This window comes from Acomys russatus, chromosome 28 (assembly GCF_903995435.1).
Source record: "Acomys russatus chromosome 28, mAcoRus1.1, whole genome shotgun sequence".
NCBI classification, from domain to species: Eukaryota; Metazoa; Chordata; class Mammalia; order Rodentia; family Muridae; genus Acomys; species Acomys russatus.
In genome coordinates this window covers 42945256-42962304 of record NC_067164.1, presented here as the reverse complement: position 1 = coordinate 42962304, position 17049 = coordinate 42945256, and the positions used below count along the sequence as shown (strand labels likewise).

The 17049-nt window shown below is 45.6% G+C and overlaps 1 protein-coding gene across 1 annotated transcript in view; it reads right to left on the bottom strand.

The window, feature by feature from the left end:
* Pcgf3 (polycomb group ring finger 3) overlaps window positions 1–17049 on the bottom strand; it is a 42894-nt gene that overhangs the window by 20572 nt on the left and 5273 nt on the right. Inside the window, exons 2-6 of the mRNA XM_051170134.1 lie at window positions 11389–11428; window positions 10993–11133; window positions 9296–9413; window positions 8058–8154; window positions 4896–4951 (exon numbers count right to left, since the gene is read on the bottom strand). Coding sequence (XP_051026091.1) covers window positions 4896–4951; window positions 8058–8154; window positions 9296–9404 — 262 coding nt within the window. The 5' untranslated portion in view covers window positions 9405–9413; window positions 10993–11133; window positions 11389–11428. The remainder of the gene's footprint in view (window positions 1–4895; window positions 4952–8057; window positions 8155–9295; window positions 9414–10992; window positions 11134–11388; window positions 11429–17049) is intronic.

Sequence of the window (17049 nt, the reverse complement as noted above, 5' to 3'; positions counted from 1 at the left end):
GGGGGCAACGCTGAGCTCTACACACCAACAGCAAGCAGGCTCTATGTGCACCAGCCTGACTCTGCATCAGCCCCAACTGACCACAGGTTTTCTACATAAAGAAGCAAAGCAAACTTGTGACACTGACGGGAGCTCAGTAAAAACAGAGAAGCAAATTTCCATTGCTTCTTACAGACGAAATTCAAAACCCAGTAACAAGGGACTAAAGATGCAGTTCAGCCACAGAGCTCTTGTCAATCAAAATACAATAATGGCAATTAGTACAGCTTTTTAAATGTAAGTCTACTGATAAGAAGAATGGAATCCTTCTGGGGAGAAACATTTCTCCAACTTTGGTTAAAAGTTATGGCTTCAGTCTCTCACCCCATCCCTTTGTCTCACCAGCCAATACCCAGGGTGGTTTCCCTGGAAACCCACTGGCCATGCATCAGGCAGGCAAGCTTCCTTCTCCTTGTCATCCTCCAATTCTGACTCTGTGGCTGCAGTCTTATTCCCAAGCCTGCAGAAGAACCCCTGCAGAGGCCTGTCTTCCTCTCTTCTTCTATTCACTATGGACTCCACAGATGCCCATGGCAGACCCAGCCTCCCTCCCTCCTGTGAACTGTCTCTGCCCACTCCTTTGGACCCTTCAATCCTAACCCTACAAACAAGTTCTACCCAGGGACGAACACACACACACACACACACACACACACACACACACACACACACACTGGTCACACTTGGCAGGGACTCAGAAGCACTCCCTACCAGGAAACCTACAGCCACCACACATTCTTAAGAGCTACAGAGGGCAACAAAAATCTAAAAGGAAAACCCACCTATAAAGACAAGACTAGACATCACACCTAGAATTACAATTATTCCAAATCCAGATATACCAAGACATCAGCGTAAAAGCATAATCAATAATTTCTATCCTGACTTGGTTTTCGTTCAGTTGTGAGTTGTGTAGTTCCCATGAGTCTGTAGGCTTCCTGCTGTTTCTGTTGTTGATGTCCAGCCTTGATTCATGGTGGTCAAATAGGACAGTGTGTGTCCACTAAAGCCCAGCAACCCTACTACAGCTGGCCCTGAGAAATGCAGCATAGCTGAAGCGCAGATGAGGACTGCAAAACAGCCTTTATGAATATGCTCAAAGATCTTTACAGCGGTATGAATAAATCTATTAATGAAATCTGTGAAAATATAAACAAGGGGTAGAATGAAATAAAACTATTCAAGACATGAGAGCAGAAATGAAATCGATACAGAAAACCCAAACCGAGGGACCTGGAAATGAAAAATTCAGAAACAGGAACCTCAGTGGCAAGCCTCGCCAACAGAGTACAAGAGATGAGAGAATCTCAAGCACTGAAGACAAGAAAGAAGAAATGGATACCTTGGCCAAAGAAAATTCAAACTGAAAAACACCAGGCACAAAACGTCCAGGAAATCTGGGACACCATGAAAAGACCAAATCTATAAATAACAGCAACAGAGGAAGGAGAAGAAACCCAGTTCAAAGGCATAGAAAATATTTTCAACAAAATCACAGAAGACATTTTCTTTAACCTAGAGAAGGGTCCCTCCCTCTCTAAAGTAAAAGAAGCACCTAGAACCAAATAGACTACATGAGAAAACAAATTCTTCCTGACACATAATAATAAAAATACTAAACATACAGGACAAAGAAAGAATTAACAGTTGCAAGAGAAAGATGACCAAGTAACATACAGGCAGAACCATTAGAATAGCACATGACTATGCAATGGGTGCTTTAAAAGCCAGAAAGGCTGGGACAGATGTTCTACAAAGTCTTAAGAGACCACACATACCATCCTAGACTACTATACCCAGCTAAATTTTCAATCGCAGGAAAGACAATCCAAAATAAAACCAAATTTAAGCAGTTATCTATCTAAAAAGCCAACTCTACAGAAGGCACTAGGGGGAAAAAAAAAAAAAATCAACCTGAAGAGGTTAACCACATCCAACAAAACATAAAGAATAAATTATCTCAAACCAGCAAATCAAAGGGGTGGGGATAGAACCCTCAGACCAGCAAATCAAAGGGGTGGGGATAGGACCCTCAGACCAGCAAATCAAAGGGGTGGGGACAGGACCCTCAGACCAGCAAATCAAAGGAGTGGGGATAGAACCCTCAGACCAGCAAATCAAAGGGGTGGGGACAGGACCCTCAGACCAACAAATCAAAGGGGTGGGGATAGGACCCACAGACCAGCAAATCAAAGGGGTGGGGATAGGACCCACACCACCCAACAAAATAACAGGAATCTGGACAGACTCTGCTCATTAATAACCCTCAACACCACTGGTCTCAATCCTCCCAATAGAAAGACACAGACGGACAGACTGGATAAAAACACAGGACCATTCCTTTTGCTTCATCCAAGAACTATACCTTGACAACAAATAGAGATCAGCTCAGGGTAAAAGGATGGAAAAAGACATTCCAAGCAAATAGATCCAAGAAACAAGGCAATGTATTCAATAAAATAAGACTTCAAACAGAAAGGGGAAAACACTATATATTCATCCAAGGAAAAATCCACCAAGAAGATATTACAATCTTAACATCTTGTGAAAAACACAAGGGCATCCAAGTTCATAAAACAAAAACAAAAACAAAAACACGGCTACGGCTAAAATCACATATCGGCCCTCACACAGTGACAACATCCCACTCTCATCAACAGATAGGTCATCCAGAGAAAACTGAAACAGAGAAACGCTGTAGGTATTGGACTTCATAAGTCAAATAGACCTGACAGATATTTACAGAACATTTCACTCAAACACAAGCGAATATACCTTTTCAGTACCTCTAAAACTGACCACATACTTGGACACAAAGCAAGTCAACAGACTCAAGAAAACTGAAATAATCTCCTGCATCCTATCTGATCACCATGGATTAAAGCTGGAATCATCAATGGAAACAGCAGAGAGATTATAAACTCATGGAAACCCAACAATTCACTACTGAATGAAAAATGTCCCAAGATAGAAAGTAAACTTTTTTAGAAATGAGTGAAAATATCACATACCCAAACTTATGGGGCACAATGAAGGTGATTCTAAGAGGCAAGTTCATAGCACTAAGTGACTATATTGTAACTTAGTGGCATACCCAAAAGCTCTAGAATAAAAAGAATTAATACTCAAAAGGAGTAGATGGCAAAAAATAAACTCATGGCTGAAATCAGTAAGATAAAAACAAACAAGCTGGGGATGGTAGCGCACGCCTTTAATCCCAGCACTTGGGAGGCAGAGGCAGGTGGAGCTTGAGGTCAGTCTGGTCTACAAAGAAACAAACAAAAAACTCAAACCAAATCAAACAAAAATGCAATACAAAAAGGAAAAAAACAAAAACAAACCACAAAACAAGACAAAAAAACAATGAGACACAGAGTTGGTTCTTTAAAAAAACAAAAACAAAAACAAAAGATTGACAAACCCTTGGCCAAATTAACATGCAGAGAGAAAAGATTCAAATTAACAAAACTAGATATGAAACATGGGACATAACAACAGACATCAAAGAAATGCAAAAAAATCATAAGGATATACTTTAAAATCTATACTTTACTAAATTGGAAACTTTAGAAGAAATGGGTAATTTTTCTTGATATATACCATCTATCAATGTTAAATCAAGATTAGATAAGAAATTTAAACAGATCTATAAACCATAGTGAAACAGAAGCAGTCATTAAAATCTATCCCACCCACCCCCCCAAAAAAGTCCCAGAGACAAATGGCTTCAAGACAGAATTCTACCAGACTTTGAAGGAAGAATTAACGCCAATACTCCTCAATTTCCCATAAAACAGAAACAGAAGGAATAGTGTCCAATTCTTTTTAATGAGGTTACAGTTACCCTCATATATAAACCACAAAGAGAACTACAGACCAACTTCCTGTATAAACATAAAAATTTCTCAATAAAATACTAGCAAACCAAATTCAAGAACCTATGGAAAAGATCATCCGCCGTGATCCAGGAGGCTAAAGATGTACAGGGATGGTTCAAGACAAAACCACATACTCATCTCATCACATGCAGAAAACGGCTTTTGACAAAATCTAACACCCTTTCATGACAAAAGTCCTGGAGAGACTGGGGATACAAGAAACATTCCTCCCCTGGCGTGGTGGCGCACGCCTTTAATCCCAGCACTCGGAAGGCAGAAGCAGGTGGATCACTGTGAGTTCGAGGCCAGCCTGGTCTACAAAGTGAGTCCAGGACAGCCAAGGCTACACAGAGAAACCCTGTCTTGAAAAGCCAAAAGAAAAAAAAAGAAACATACTCCAACATAATAGAGGTGATTTATAGCAAGCCCACAGCCAATGTCAACCTAAGTGGAAAGAAACTCAAAATATTTCCACTAAGATCAGGAACAAGACCTGTTCAATATAGTACTCGAAATCTTAGCTAGAGCAGTAAGGCAAATGAAGGAGATCAAGGGGACACAAACAGGAAGGAAAGAAGTCAAAGTATCTTTATTTGCAGATATGTTTATATACGTAATCGACAGTAAAAATTGCTCCCAGAAACTTCTACAGCTGATAAATACTTTTAGCAAAATAGCAGAATAAAAAATTAACAACATCAAAAAAAAAAAAAAAAATCAGTGACCATAGCATGCAGGGCTCGTCACGCACTTAGCTCCATGCTTATAAAATTCTACTGCAAATGCTTCTAAGATCTCAGCATCTTATCGTGAGGTTTTCTTTGTTGTTTCCCAAGACTAGCACAGCCTGTGTATCACAGGGAGACAGTGGGGGGGGTCTAGAGTTAAGACGTGGGAGGTGGGGATGCTGCTGAAAGAGCCTGGGCCCAAGAGCCGAGCCCTAGCTACGAGCTTGAGCTGAGCAGTGTTTCCACTCACCTTCCTGGAGGCCTGGCACCAGCTTGTAAACAATGTCCTGCATGGTTCTGTCATGACTGCAAAAAGAGAACAGGTGTGGGGAGGGGCGTCAACCAGTGTAAATGCTGTAATTATTTACAAATTCTATTTAACAACTTAAGGTTGGGTTTTCCGTCTAGTTTGCAATGAAAAACATGCTAAAAAATTATCTAGGATTTGAATTGACACATCATTTAATTTATTGGGATAAGGCCACTCTGGGAACAGTGCCCCTGCCTGCTGGTCAGAGTTAGGCTCAACCTGCTGGACACAGGCAGACATGGAGGGACAGAACTACTTTTATCTACAATATGGCTCCTATTACAGTTTGCTACTTTTATGCATAAAGTACAATCATGTCAAGTAATCTCTTGATTAAAGTGCTAGAGAATTTCTTAATTTTCAAAGCCATTCTAACCTGTAGAACCTTTGTGATATGTTCCATGTTAATATAATTAACATTATAGAATAGTCCTTATTCTAGAACCCTGTATGAACCGGTAACTGACATATGATTGCACTTCGACAAATGCACAAGAGTCTAGCCAACCTGCGCTCAGCTTGCCCAACTCACGGGCAAGTCCTAGTGTAACTACAGCTGCCTGACAGCTGGAAGACCACGTGTTACTGCTCACTCCAACTTCTGGAAGCACTTGGCTATGAGGCACAACTCTATATACTGTATGTCGGTCACACAGAGCTCCAAACCTTCATCCCACTATCCACACGACGGAGCATGGTCCACACCTAGACCAGGATGTATGCACTTAGGTGCAAATTTGGACTTTGTAGACTGGAGCCTCTGCTGACTAGTTCTGCCAACTTGGCACAAACCAGAGTCGCCTGGGAAGAGGGAACATCAACTGAGGAACAGGGTGCATCGGACTGGGTCTGTGGCCACGGGTGGGTAAGGTCCTAACTCCTGATAGATATAGGAGAGCCCAGACCACAGTGCAGTGTCACCCCTGAGCAAGACTGCATGGGAAACTAGGCTGAGCAAGCCGTGGAGAGTAAGCCACGAAGCAGCGTTTCTCCATGGGTCTACTTCAGTTCCTGCCCTGATCCTTACAGTGATGAACTGCTACCTGGAAGTAGAAGCCAAACAAACTCTTTCCTCCCTAGGTTGGTTCTGGTTAGTGTTTTATCACAGAAGCAAACCATGCCAGGGCCCTGCATTCATTTGATGCCCTTGACGTCTTCTGCCACATCCACCTAGCTGTTGCTGGAGATGGCAGATCAAGACCAGAACCCCAACACTTGGGTACCAAGCAGTGAGGCCAGGCTTTGCCTACCTTGGAAGCCCGGCAAGAGGGCCGGGAAACGGGGATAAGTGGGATGTATAACACAGGGTACTTTTTGGATGGAAACCTCCCAAAATGGAGCTGTTTCTTCAAAGTGAACATGTTCACACTGCAGGCTGACAGTGGCACTTTCAACATTCTCTGCAAGGTCTCTGTCACCTGCCCGGACCATCTCTGGTAGTCCTGGTGGCGCATCTTTCCACCCTAAATCATGAAATGTAAATACTGAAGCCAAGAAGACCCCTTCTACATAAAACCACAGGGCCCGTAGGCTTTCCTCCTTGCCCCTTGTAAGTAGAAAACCAGACAAGACACGGGAGTAGGTGAAGCCAAGTCAGGAGCAAAGGCAGCACCAGCAGAGGTGTCATCCTAGACAATTTCAGATGGAACCCAGGCATCGCCAGTGAGAGAGGGGCTAAGAAAGTTCAGAGATATAGCTTAATTGGTAGAATGCTTGCCTTGCATTCGCAACGCTCCTGGTCTAATGGGATAAGGTAGAACACACTTATCACCTCAGCGCTCGGGAGGTAAAAGCCGTAGGATGAGAAGTTCAAGGCTACACAACTAAACCAAAGGAAGAGACACAGAAGGGTGGGGGTGGGGCTAAGAGCCCCTGGAGGCCAGGGGTTTCTGGCAGGCAACAGCTGCTACCCAGCTCATAATTTAAGTCACAGCACCCAGGCCAAGACGCTACCCCGCTTCCTTTCCTTTGTGTTCAACACCTGGTCCAGTCTTCCCAGCCTCCAATCCCAGGCCCAAGGAAGCCCCCTCACCATTCCTGTCAGCAGTTCAAATGGGGAACCTGCTTCTGAGCTCCAGAGAACTGCAGTGACACAGCCTGTGCTGTCCTGAGGCACATGAAGACAGAAGATGCAGAGCAGAGCCTGAGACAGGTGGTATCACAGGGAAGTCCCAACAGAGAGTTGATATATGGCAAGGCATCAAGCTTAGGGACAGCTATGGTAGTGGGCTGAGATGCCTAGAGCCACATGGTGACAAATTGAAAACCTGCCACCATACAGCATTGGCTAGAACACAGAGCATAAGAACTTGGTTCAAGGGCCAATGAGAATATGGACAGAAGTTCCTTAACTCAGATGTCCCTACCCACTCCACATGTGGGACACTGACAAGGACTCAAGACGGTACTAAATACTAAGAGCTGCTAGACATTTCCATATGTCCACCACACAAGATATGTAGCCCATGACGCCTTACGCAGGCACTGTGTGAGTAGATGACTGGACAATGAAGTCAGGCACACAGAAAATACTGTCATCTCAATGTGGGGTCGACAGTGGCTTCAGTAGTGCTGCCTGGAGCTCCTGCTCCTGCTCCCAGGAGCTGCACACCTCTTTCTTTCAGTTCATCTCTCTGACTGTGATCTCCTTTCCTTTCAGTGTGGCCCTTCAAGTCAGGATTTCCACTTACAGGCTCTTGCTTCTTTGGCTCAAGGCCCAGCCCTGGGGCAAGTTATTACTCTAAAGAAGGGTAGGTCTGGGGTCCTTTCCACTTCAAACTTTTAGTTTAATAGAACTTACAAAGCCAGGCATGGTGGTACACACCTTTAATACCAGCACTCCGGAGGCAGACACAGGCAGATCAGTGAGTTCGAGGCCATCCTGATCTACAAAGCAAGTTCCAGGACAGGCAGGGCTCTGTTATGCAGACAAACCTTGACACAAAAAACCAACAAGAAAAAGGAAGTGTCTGAGAGTCTACTTCTTCTCACAGCCTCCTGAGGCAGGTGCTGCTGGGTATCCACTAGCCCGGCCCCCGGGCATTTGCAGGGCAGTGGCTGGGGACCAAGACCAAGGTTGCGCTAGGCCTCACTGTCACTCACCCGATGTACTGCAGCGGGTGGCTCTGGTGGATGACGATCCTGCAGGTGGGGCAGGTGTTGTTTTCCTCTAGGTACTTCACCAGGCAGCTCCTGCAGACTGCGCACAGGGAAAGGATGCCGCGCGCCAGAAGACACATCCTGCTGCTGCCCTGCCCAGCTAACCCCACGAGAGCTACGAGGGCTCCTCTCTACAGTCCCTGACCTCTGAAAACAACGTGCCCCTGGGTTGCACTGTGACATTACCTGCTACACACACTGAGCCTAGGAACTAACTGGGGACGAAACATCAAAGAGTGGTTAAGCCATTAAGGGGCAAGATCATGAGAATATAGCTAATATTTAAAAATTTGCAATTTGGCCTAAAAGATAACAACACTATACAACAAAACTAGGCAAAATCCAGTGAAACTAGCTGGGTATGGTGGTACACTGATACAATTAGCCTCAGCCTAGGAATTCTTCAAAAGTGAAAAACATTTTCAAAAATACCAAATGTACAGGATGGAAATCACACGTGTTGTAAGTTTTTCACTTCATCTCGGGGGTTAGCAGACCCTCTTTCATGCAGCAGCTACGCCTCCAACTGACCCATACAGGACATCTGTCTCCCAGTGAGACAGAAAAATTAAGAAAAAAAATCTCAGGGGGCTAGAAAAACTGCTCAGTGGTTAGAGCACTTGGTGCTGTTGCAGAGGACCTAGCTTCGGTTTCTAGCACCCACATGGTGGCTCCCAACTGTCTGCAACTCTCGTCCTAAAGGATCCAACGCCTTCCCCTGGCCTCTGCAGGCACTGTAAGCATGTGGTGCACATGCATACACAGGCTAAACACTGTAAGACAAAAATAAGATAATACTAAAATGATCTGATTCTACACAGATCCAGGCCTGATAAGCAGAATAAATAACATGAAATAGGCATTATACTGACTCTTGAAATCCAAAGAGGCTTGACTGTTACAAAGAAAGACTCCACTTGAAATTTTACAACAGAAGTACCAACAGTGACCAACTTGGCAGACAAAAAAAAAAAAAAAAGAAGAAAGAAAGAAAGAAAGTAGTTTTCCTTTGCTCAGCTTTCCTAAGAGATGCCTCCCTCCATGAAGTCACCCACAGCAACCCTCCTCAAGTGCCTTGTGCTTTTCCTGGCCCTGTTGCCCTTAGTCAGGCTAAAATCCTAAGGAACGTGCCAGCGCAGCCCCCACCACATTCAGATCAGGGTAGAAGTGGCTGTACTCACATGTGTGCAAACACTCAGTCACTGTGGTTGCATCAATGAGGTAGCCGCTGCACAGGCGGCAGGTGATGTGGGCGTTTATATCCCAGAGTTTAATCTTCCTGGTCAACATCTTTGGCTTCTGCAAGAGAAATACAGTGAATATCTGTGATGACCAATCTTGGTTGTCAAACTGGCTACATCTGGAATTAACTAACCCTCAAGTGGCTGAATATACCTGTGAAGGGTTTTTTTTTCTTAACTAAATCATCTGAAGTAGGAAGACCCACTTTAATCTGGGTCTTGTGAGGAAGACCCATTTTAATCTGGGTCTTGTGAGGAAGACCCACTTTAATCTGGGTCTTGTGAGGAAGACCCACTTTAATCTGGGTCTTGTGAGGAAGACCCACTTTAATCTGGGTCTTGTGAGGAAGACCCACTTTAATCTGGGTCTTGTGAGGAAGACCCACTTTAATCTGGGTCTTGTGAGGAAGACCCACTTTAATCTGGGTCTTGTGAGGAAGACCCACTTTAATCTGGGTCTTGTGAGGAAGACCCACTTTAATCTGGGTCTTGTGAGGAAGACCCACTTTAATCTGCATCTTGTGAGGAAGACCCACTTTAATCTGGGTCTTGTGAGGAAGACCCACTTTAATCTGGGTCTTGTGACCCATCCCATCACTGGCACTGGACCAGCTGAGATACCCAGCCTCATGGACTATAAAAGCAACTACTGGATTCCTGGACTTTCTGTTGGGAGATAGCCATGTTGAACTAGCTAGGCCAGAGCCTGTGATGAGCCGTGCCCACATGTCACTCAATCTGTTGTTTCTCTAGAGCCCTAAGACACAGGCACCTGTTTCCTTCCTAGCTTGTCTTCCCACTATCCACAGATGTAGTGGGTGTAGAGACCCATTATAGTCTTTTTGTTGGACGCATGACCCATCCCATCTCATCTCCTCCCATCGCTGAACAGTGACCCACCTCATGCCTCAATGGTAGGTGGAGTTTGAACCTCAACTCAAGGGACTGCCACTAGCTGCCATACTGTCTGCCAAAGAGACATGGAGGCCAACAGGAGCCCTGATAAGTTCCTGTGGATCCAAACTAATCCCCAACCACTTTTTGTTTTTGTTTTTGTTTTTCAAGACAGGGTTTCTCTGTGTCCTGGACTCATTTTGTAAACCAGGCTGACCTTGAACTCAAGAGTGATCCACCTGCCTCTGCCTCCCTGACCACTGGGATTAAAGGCACGCGCCACCATGCCCAGCTACCACCAATCACTTTGACCTGGATCTGCCACAGGGTTTTGAACATTACAGCTGATACCTAGCTTGGTCCAGTCCAACCTCAGGAATTTAGTCATCCTCATTCTTGCATTTTTTGTGAGAGGGACTCAGTGTCAGAGGAAACTAACTTATGACACTTCCATCAAGTCACCACACCTAGTCCCTGCTGAGCTCCAGACTCAGTGGAGCTACCTTTTAGACACTTTTATACTCAGGGCTGAGCGTGGCTATACAGCCCCGCCAAAGTCCATCCTGATCATGGTACCACATGCACCTCTCCTAGGCAGCTGACTGGTCAATGGTACACACCGACCCCACCCTGAACTAATGGTGCTCTACAGAGTACACACACAGTATAGAGAGACCAAACTCTTTGTTCCTGAGACAGAACCCAGACCTCCCTCCCCTAGCCGGAGGAATCCAAGACCTCACCTCCTCTGGATGTCTGTGTGTCCTTCCTCACCTGGTGGCATGGAGGCTTCAGGCCACCAAGTGGATGTGAGGGTCCCTCCTTCCTCTGAGTTCTGGCTGGCTTCTGCACCTTCCTTCTGTCCCTTGTTCCTTTTCCATTTTCTAGCAGAGACATGGCACTGTTACTTCAAAGCACACGGATACCAGTCCTGCACACAAGCCCACACTAAACCTCCCATCTTAGATAAGTCCTATATATTAAACCATGACAGAGCCACCAGAAATGCCAGAAGACGATCAGGATGCACAAATAATCCAATGGCAGTCGCTAGAGCACAGACTTCAGAGAAATAGGAAGTGACCACCATGCTGAGTCACAGGTAGCCAGAAAGGAAGGTGGGCTTCCGCCGTGCTTACCTGTGAATGACAGCCTGGAATCGGGGCTACATCGTGAAGTCTGTGGAGAGGCAGAGATGGGTGTCACCATGGGAGGATTTTGTCTTGCCCTCTACCCTATAGTAATTCAGGCACTGTTTGGTTAGACATGTCTGCTTTTTTACTTGCTTTAAGTAATCAAGTAAGAATGATGGTAAAGACACCTCAGCGGAGACACCTCCTAGAGTCCCTGAGCCCTGCACGATATCCAGCTAATAGTGTAAGGGAGGCAGGGCAGAATATCTGTAGGAGCTCCAGGAGACAGGAGAGTTCAGGGATGACCCGAGAAACCTCAGGAGACAGGGAAGCATTCTGTTGTTCACTTCACTTGATGCTTGCAATTTCTACATCCTCACACCTAGACTACGTCCTTATCTCCCCTAATCACAGACTCGCCACCCACTCACTGAATGTGTCCTGAACCCAAGTGGTCACTGTACCACACCAGGCCCAGTGGGCTAAGGCCAGTGAGCCAGGTATTCATGCCAGGGGGCAGAGATGGGCAGGGTTAGAGAAATCCTGGTCGAATGATCTGGGGCCTCTCAAGAGTAACACTGCAGGCACTCATGACTAAGGTGCTCTGAGGGTTCCTAGGAACCTGGCTATGGATCCCTTGGCATTGCCCTTGAGTTCAGGGTTTTTTCCATTTGAACAGGTATTGCTGGTGAAGGGAGTAAGGTGGCTGGAGTCTTAACATGTGCTTAAATGAACTTCCTCTTTAAATGCAACTCAGATAATTTCACCTTTAAATTTTTTCCCAAAACTTCAATTTTTAAGAGTTTTTTTAAATGTGCACATGCACATGTGCATGCTCGTTACATACATGTGTGTAATGTGTGTACATGTGCCTGCGGAGGCCAGAAGAGGGAACTGGATGCCCTGAAGCTTAAGTCGCAGTCCGTTATGAACGGCTTGATGTAGGTACTAAGAAAGGAGCTTGAGCCCTCTGGAAGAACAGTGTGCGCTCCTAGCCACTAGGCCTCTCCAGCCTCGGAACTGCATTCCTTAACTAACCAAGCCAGGAACCGTGTACACAATAAGGGCAAGAAATGGGAAGGTAGAAGGGGTGAGTATGTCCTTGCAGATAAATAAGGTGGTGAGAGAAGAGGTGGAGCCAGCTCAAGGCCAGGCCGGTCTTAAACTAGCCCCTGCCTAGTATGGAGGCCAATGACCACATGAAATTGCTGTCCTTTGAAACTTGGTGGCTCCTGTGACAAAAGAACCTCTCTCCTTCCCCTCCCTGTCCTCCCCCTCCCAGTCCTCCCTTTCCCCTCTCCCTCTCCTCCCCTTCCCTCCCATCCCCCTCCCGCTATCCCTCCTCCCTTTTCTCTCTCTCCTCCCCCTCTCCTCCCCTCCCTTCCCTTTCCCCTCCCCCACTCCTCCCCTGCCCTCCTATCCCCCCTCCCTCTCCCTCTCTTCCCTCTCCTTCTCCTCCCCTGCCCTCCCATCCCCCTCCCCCTCTCCTCCCCCCTCTCCTCTATTCATTGCTTTGAGATAGGCTTCCACTATGCAGCCTTAGCTGGCCTAAAACTACGGTCCCCAGGCTGACTTCAAAGTTGCAGTGATTATCTTTTCTAAGCCTCTCAAGTGGTACGCTTATAGGCATAAGCCACTATACCTGACTTTCTAATCACGTTTAATTCTAGTGCTGGGATTCACCACATCTGGCTTACATGTAATTTTTTAAAATGAAGTTTATGTGAAATGAATAAATTCCTGGGGCCGGGGAACAGCACCTAAATTGAAACTAGTAAAGAAAACCCAAAATATTCTCTATTATGGGACCTGAATACGTAGTCACAAAATTTTCTTCAAATAAAACTCTGGGTCTGTAAGTCCATCATTTCTAAGAGCAAATCACCATTTCAGCTTGTACAAGTATTTGAAGCAGACACTCATTTGTCTGCCCTGCACCAGGTCCTGAGTTCACATTCCCGTGCACAGCTAAAGATGGGCTCCCCAACTCACTTTACGAAACTACTAGTCATGCACCTAATTCTAGCAAGATGAGATTTGGAAGGAAACTAACAGACCTACCTGACCCTAAGCAGCGCATCATCCATCCTCACCTATCGTATGCAAAGGGGGGGGGGGTCATTCGGGACGAATCGGGTGTATTCTGGGGATACGGGCACACAACAGTACAAGGGAAACATTGCTTACACCAAAAAGTAAACGTAGAACAACACACACTCTTCCCAACAGACACATAAAAATTACTCGATAAATCACCCATTTAGTGTCTTTAGACATCCTGAAAGATTGTAAGGAGGCAACCCTATCGAAGGGGATGCTAACATGACTTCTCAGCAACTCAGATGTGAACACTACAGCTCTGCGTGCAAAGGTCTCTGATGGCGGTGACTGGGATGCCCATCAGCATGCAGCCCGTGAGAAGATCGGGCGCACAGAGCAGCGGTTCCTCAGCAGTTAGGAAAAGCAGGGCTCTCTGTAGGAGAACAGTGCCACTCCCACGGGACACAACATTCCAGAAGGGTGGGCAGCCTGCTATGGGCTGGCCAGCAAGGGCGACCATGGGTCTCAGGAAGAGCCCTTGAGTCCCTGCTACACAATAAACTGATAAAAAGGGTATCTTACAATTTAAAATAAACAACAGGCATACTCCGCATGGTAGGGTGGCACTGAATCACACTTAGCCAGGATCCCTCAAGAAAATGCTCACATTCCACAGGGCGCACACTGCCACGCTCAGTGCCACGTAGGCCTGAGTGTTCACCACCTTCTCTGATTAGTGACGTGGCTCTATCGTGGCTGAGACGCACATATCTACAACATATGAGATATATAACGGTGGCCAGGGCCTGGCAGCCCAGGCTTTCCAGATGGCGTACACCTGCCACGCCCAAAATACTACTTGTTTTTAAAAGAAACTTGGCCCATTTCTGCTCTAAATGATGAAAAGGGATTCACTAAAGAAAAATCCAAATTAAGTGAATTTCATCTGATCGACTTTATTACTAAACAGAAAGTTTACTTACTTACAAAATGGAGTGTGCTAGTGAGTGGCGGGCCATGGTGCCCTAACCCTGTGCAGTGTTCAGAACCTCTACCCTGTCCACGTGGCCAAACAGCCGGCCTGGTGTCTTCTCCAGGCCTTCTAAGAATCTGCGCCTATGTTGGCTGTTTGCTGCATCATCACCTCTGTGGTTACAGGAACAGAGATGAACGTGGACATTCAGCCCCTAGGACCTACATAGTAAAAGGAGAGAACCGAATTCCACAGCTGTCCTAAGAATGCCACCCACCAAAGCAAATAAATAAAAATATAACTTTAAATGTTTTTAAAACTTCTCTTAATCCTGGCTGCAGATAATGTAAAAGAAACCGCTATGCAATCCAGGTGCTCCTTCTCATGTACCTCAGAAGATGAGGACAACCGTTCAATCTAAGCTTGCAGGACAGTAGGTGACGCCTGCCAAGCATGAACAGGACCCTAGATCCACCCCGGCATGGTGGTGCAGACCCGTGACCTCAACACTCAGGAGGTGTAGGCAGGAAGACCAAAAGCTCAAGGTCATCCTTAGCTGTATGAATTTGATACCACCCTGAGTTACAAAAGACTGAGGCGGGGGTGGGGGGGGGTGGAGAGAGAATGCTGTCCTCATTAAAATCAGTAACAGAAGCCTACTCTCCTGGGGGTAAGATCTAGGTAAAGACACCATCAGATCTATGTCTTAGGCAACACTGATCTGATCAGATTCCAAGCTGGTCCCTAAACATACATATTAATGAATATAATAGCTTTATCAATACTGAAAGAACAGTTCTTACAATTTAAAAAAATTTAGAAACTAATCTTTTCCAAATAAGGCAGTTACAGAACTTCGGCTGCTGACAAGTGTCTTCCCACCTCACTGCAAAGGGGCCTCTTTCTGCCCTACGATCTGTCCATGGCAGTGCTGTTCAGTACGCTCTGTGCCGACCCTTCTGTGGTGGCTGGTTCTTACCACTGGCACACTTCCTACATCCAAGACCATTCCAGTCTCTCCCAGAACTTCCTGGTCTGTGGGAGTCTTGCAGAGGTCCCTCCCATGGTTAATAGACGGAACATTATTCTTCACTGGCAGGTAGGAGTTTCCTACACAGATTAGAACTTTCCCAGAAGCTTTGTGCTGAGCTTGAACACTGTACCCTCAAAGATACACATAGTTACATGTCATCCAATTTGTGCTGAAACTTCTATGACTGGTTTTTCACCTAGCCAGAAGCGCTTACGGCTGTCAGGCTCCAGGGACAATCATTGGCCTTGGGGGTAACCAAAGACAGATGCTGAGGACAGAGGCCTGTCCCAATCTATGACCTCACCAATATGCCTGTCTTTGGCTGACTGTGTTGTAGCATTTCACCTCACAAAACCAGCCAGCAGGGAATAAGTCACTAGCAACTCACTGCATGTATGGTAGCCATGGCTTACTGATATAAGTCACAAAGCAAAAATACTCCAACCTGGAATGTCTTACTCCAAAGTCTTGTCACTCTGAGGATATCAGAAGGACATAAAACTCAACACCAGAATTCCATGAGTGTATTAAAACAGACATCAGTCTAATGTGAGGCCTCCTGGAGTTGGTCAGGACAGCGCCCAGCAACACAGCACCAGACTTCTCTGGGTTGTCTCAGGATGGGACAACCTAGCACCAGACCCCAGGAAAAACTATAAGGACTTTCATTATGACAACAGGGCCATCTGTAAAACCCTCAAAGTAGCTATTTGGGGGACATGCCAAGCCCCCCACCCTGGTGCAGGGGGTTGTAGGATGGATGGGAGCTAGGCCTGCTTCTGCTTTAAGCAGGGTGTTCCTCCTCATTTCCTGAAAGAGGTGGCCGACCATCGGAAGTTGCTCTTTGATACTTCAATGACAGGAAAGTGGCATTTAATGAAAAATAAAGATATTATCAAATAGAAAACTGTGCCCAGCAAGTGAGCGTGAGAGTCCTGTCCTAGACTGTAGGCTGCTGTCACAGAACACTCTACAATAAAAGGCTTATGAGCAACCTAAGTTTATTCTTCAGCAGGGAATCTGGGTCACGGTAGATCCTGTAGCTTGTTCAGACCTAATCCCCATGCCAAGACCTTTGGGGCAAAAAGGATGGAGAAGCGTTCAGGACTTTTGATAAGGCACTTAATTCTATCTTCCAGGACAAAGCCCCACAAAGCTCACTTCTCAGGCAGTCATTTTTTAATAGGACTCTAACCTAAACATCTGGGAGGAGTAAAGACAACACTGGGACCATAGCAGATGCCACTGATTATAATTCCTGCATTTGTGCTCCACTAGATTTTTGTTGTTGTAGTTTTGTTTTGTTTCAAGATAAGGTTTCTCTGTGTAGCCTTGGCTGTTCCATTACGGTTTTTTGTTTGTTTGTGCTTTGGTAAGCACTTAGATTTTTAAAATTTGAGGGGAAAAAAAAAAAAAAAAAAAAAAAAAAGCAAAGGGTGGCAGCTGGTGGAATGACTCGGGGGTTAAGGCACTTGCCGCCAAGCCTAATGACCAAAGTTCAATTCCTGGAACCCACATAAAGATGGCAGGAGAAATCAAGATTCCACAAAGTTATCTTTTAATCTCCATATATACTCAGTGTTTCTGCACTGAGAAAACACACTCACATAATTATATGGGT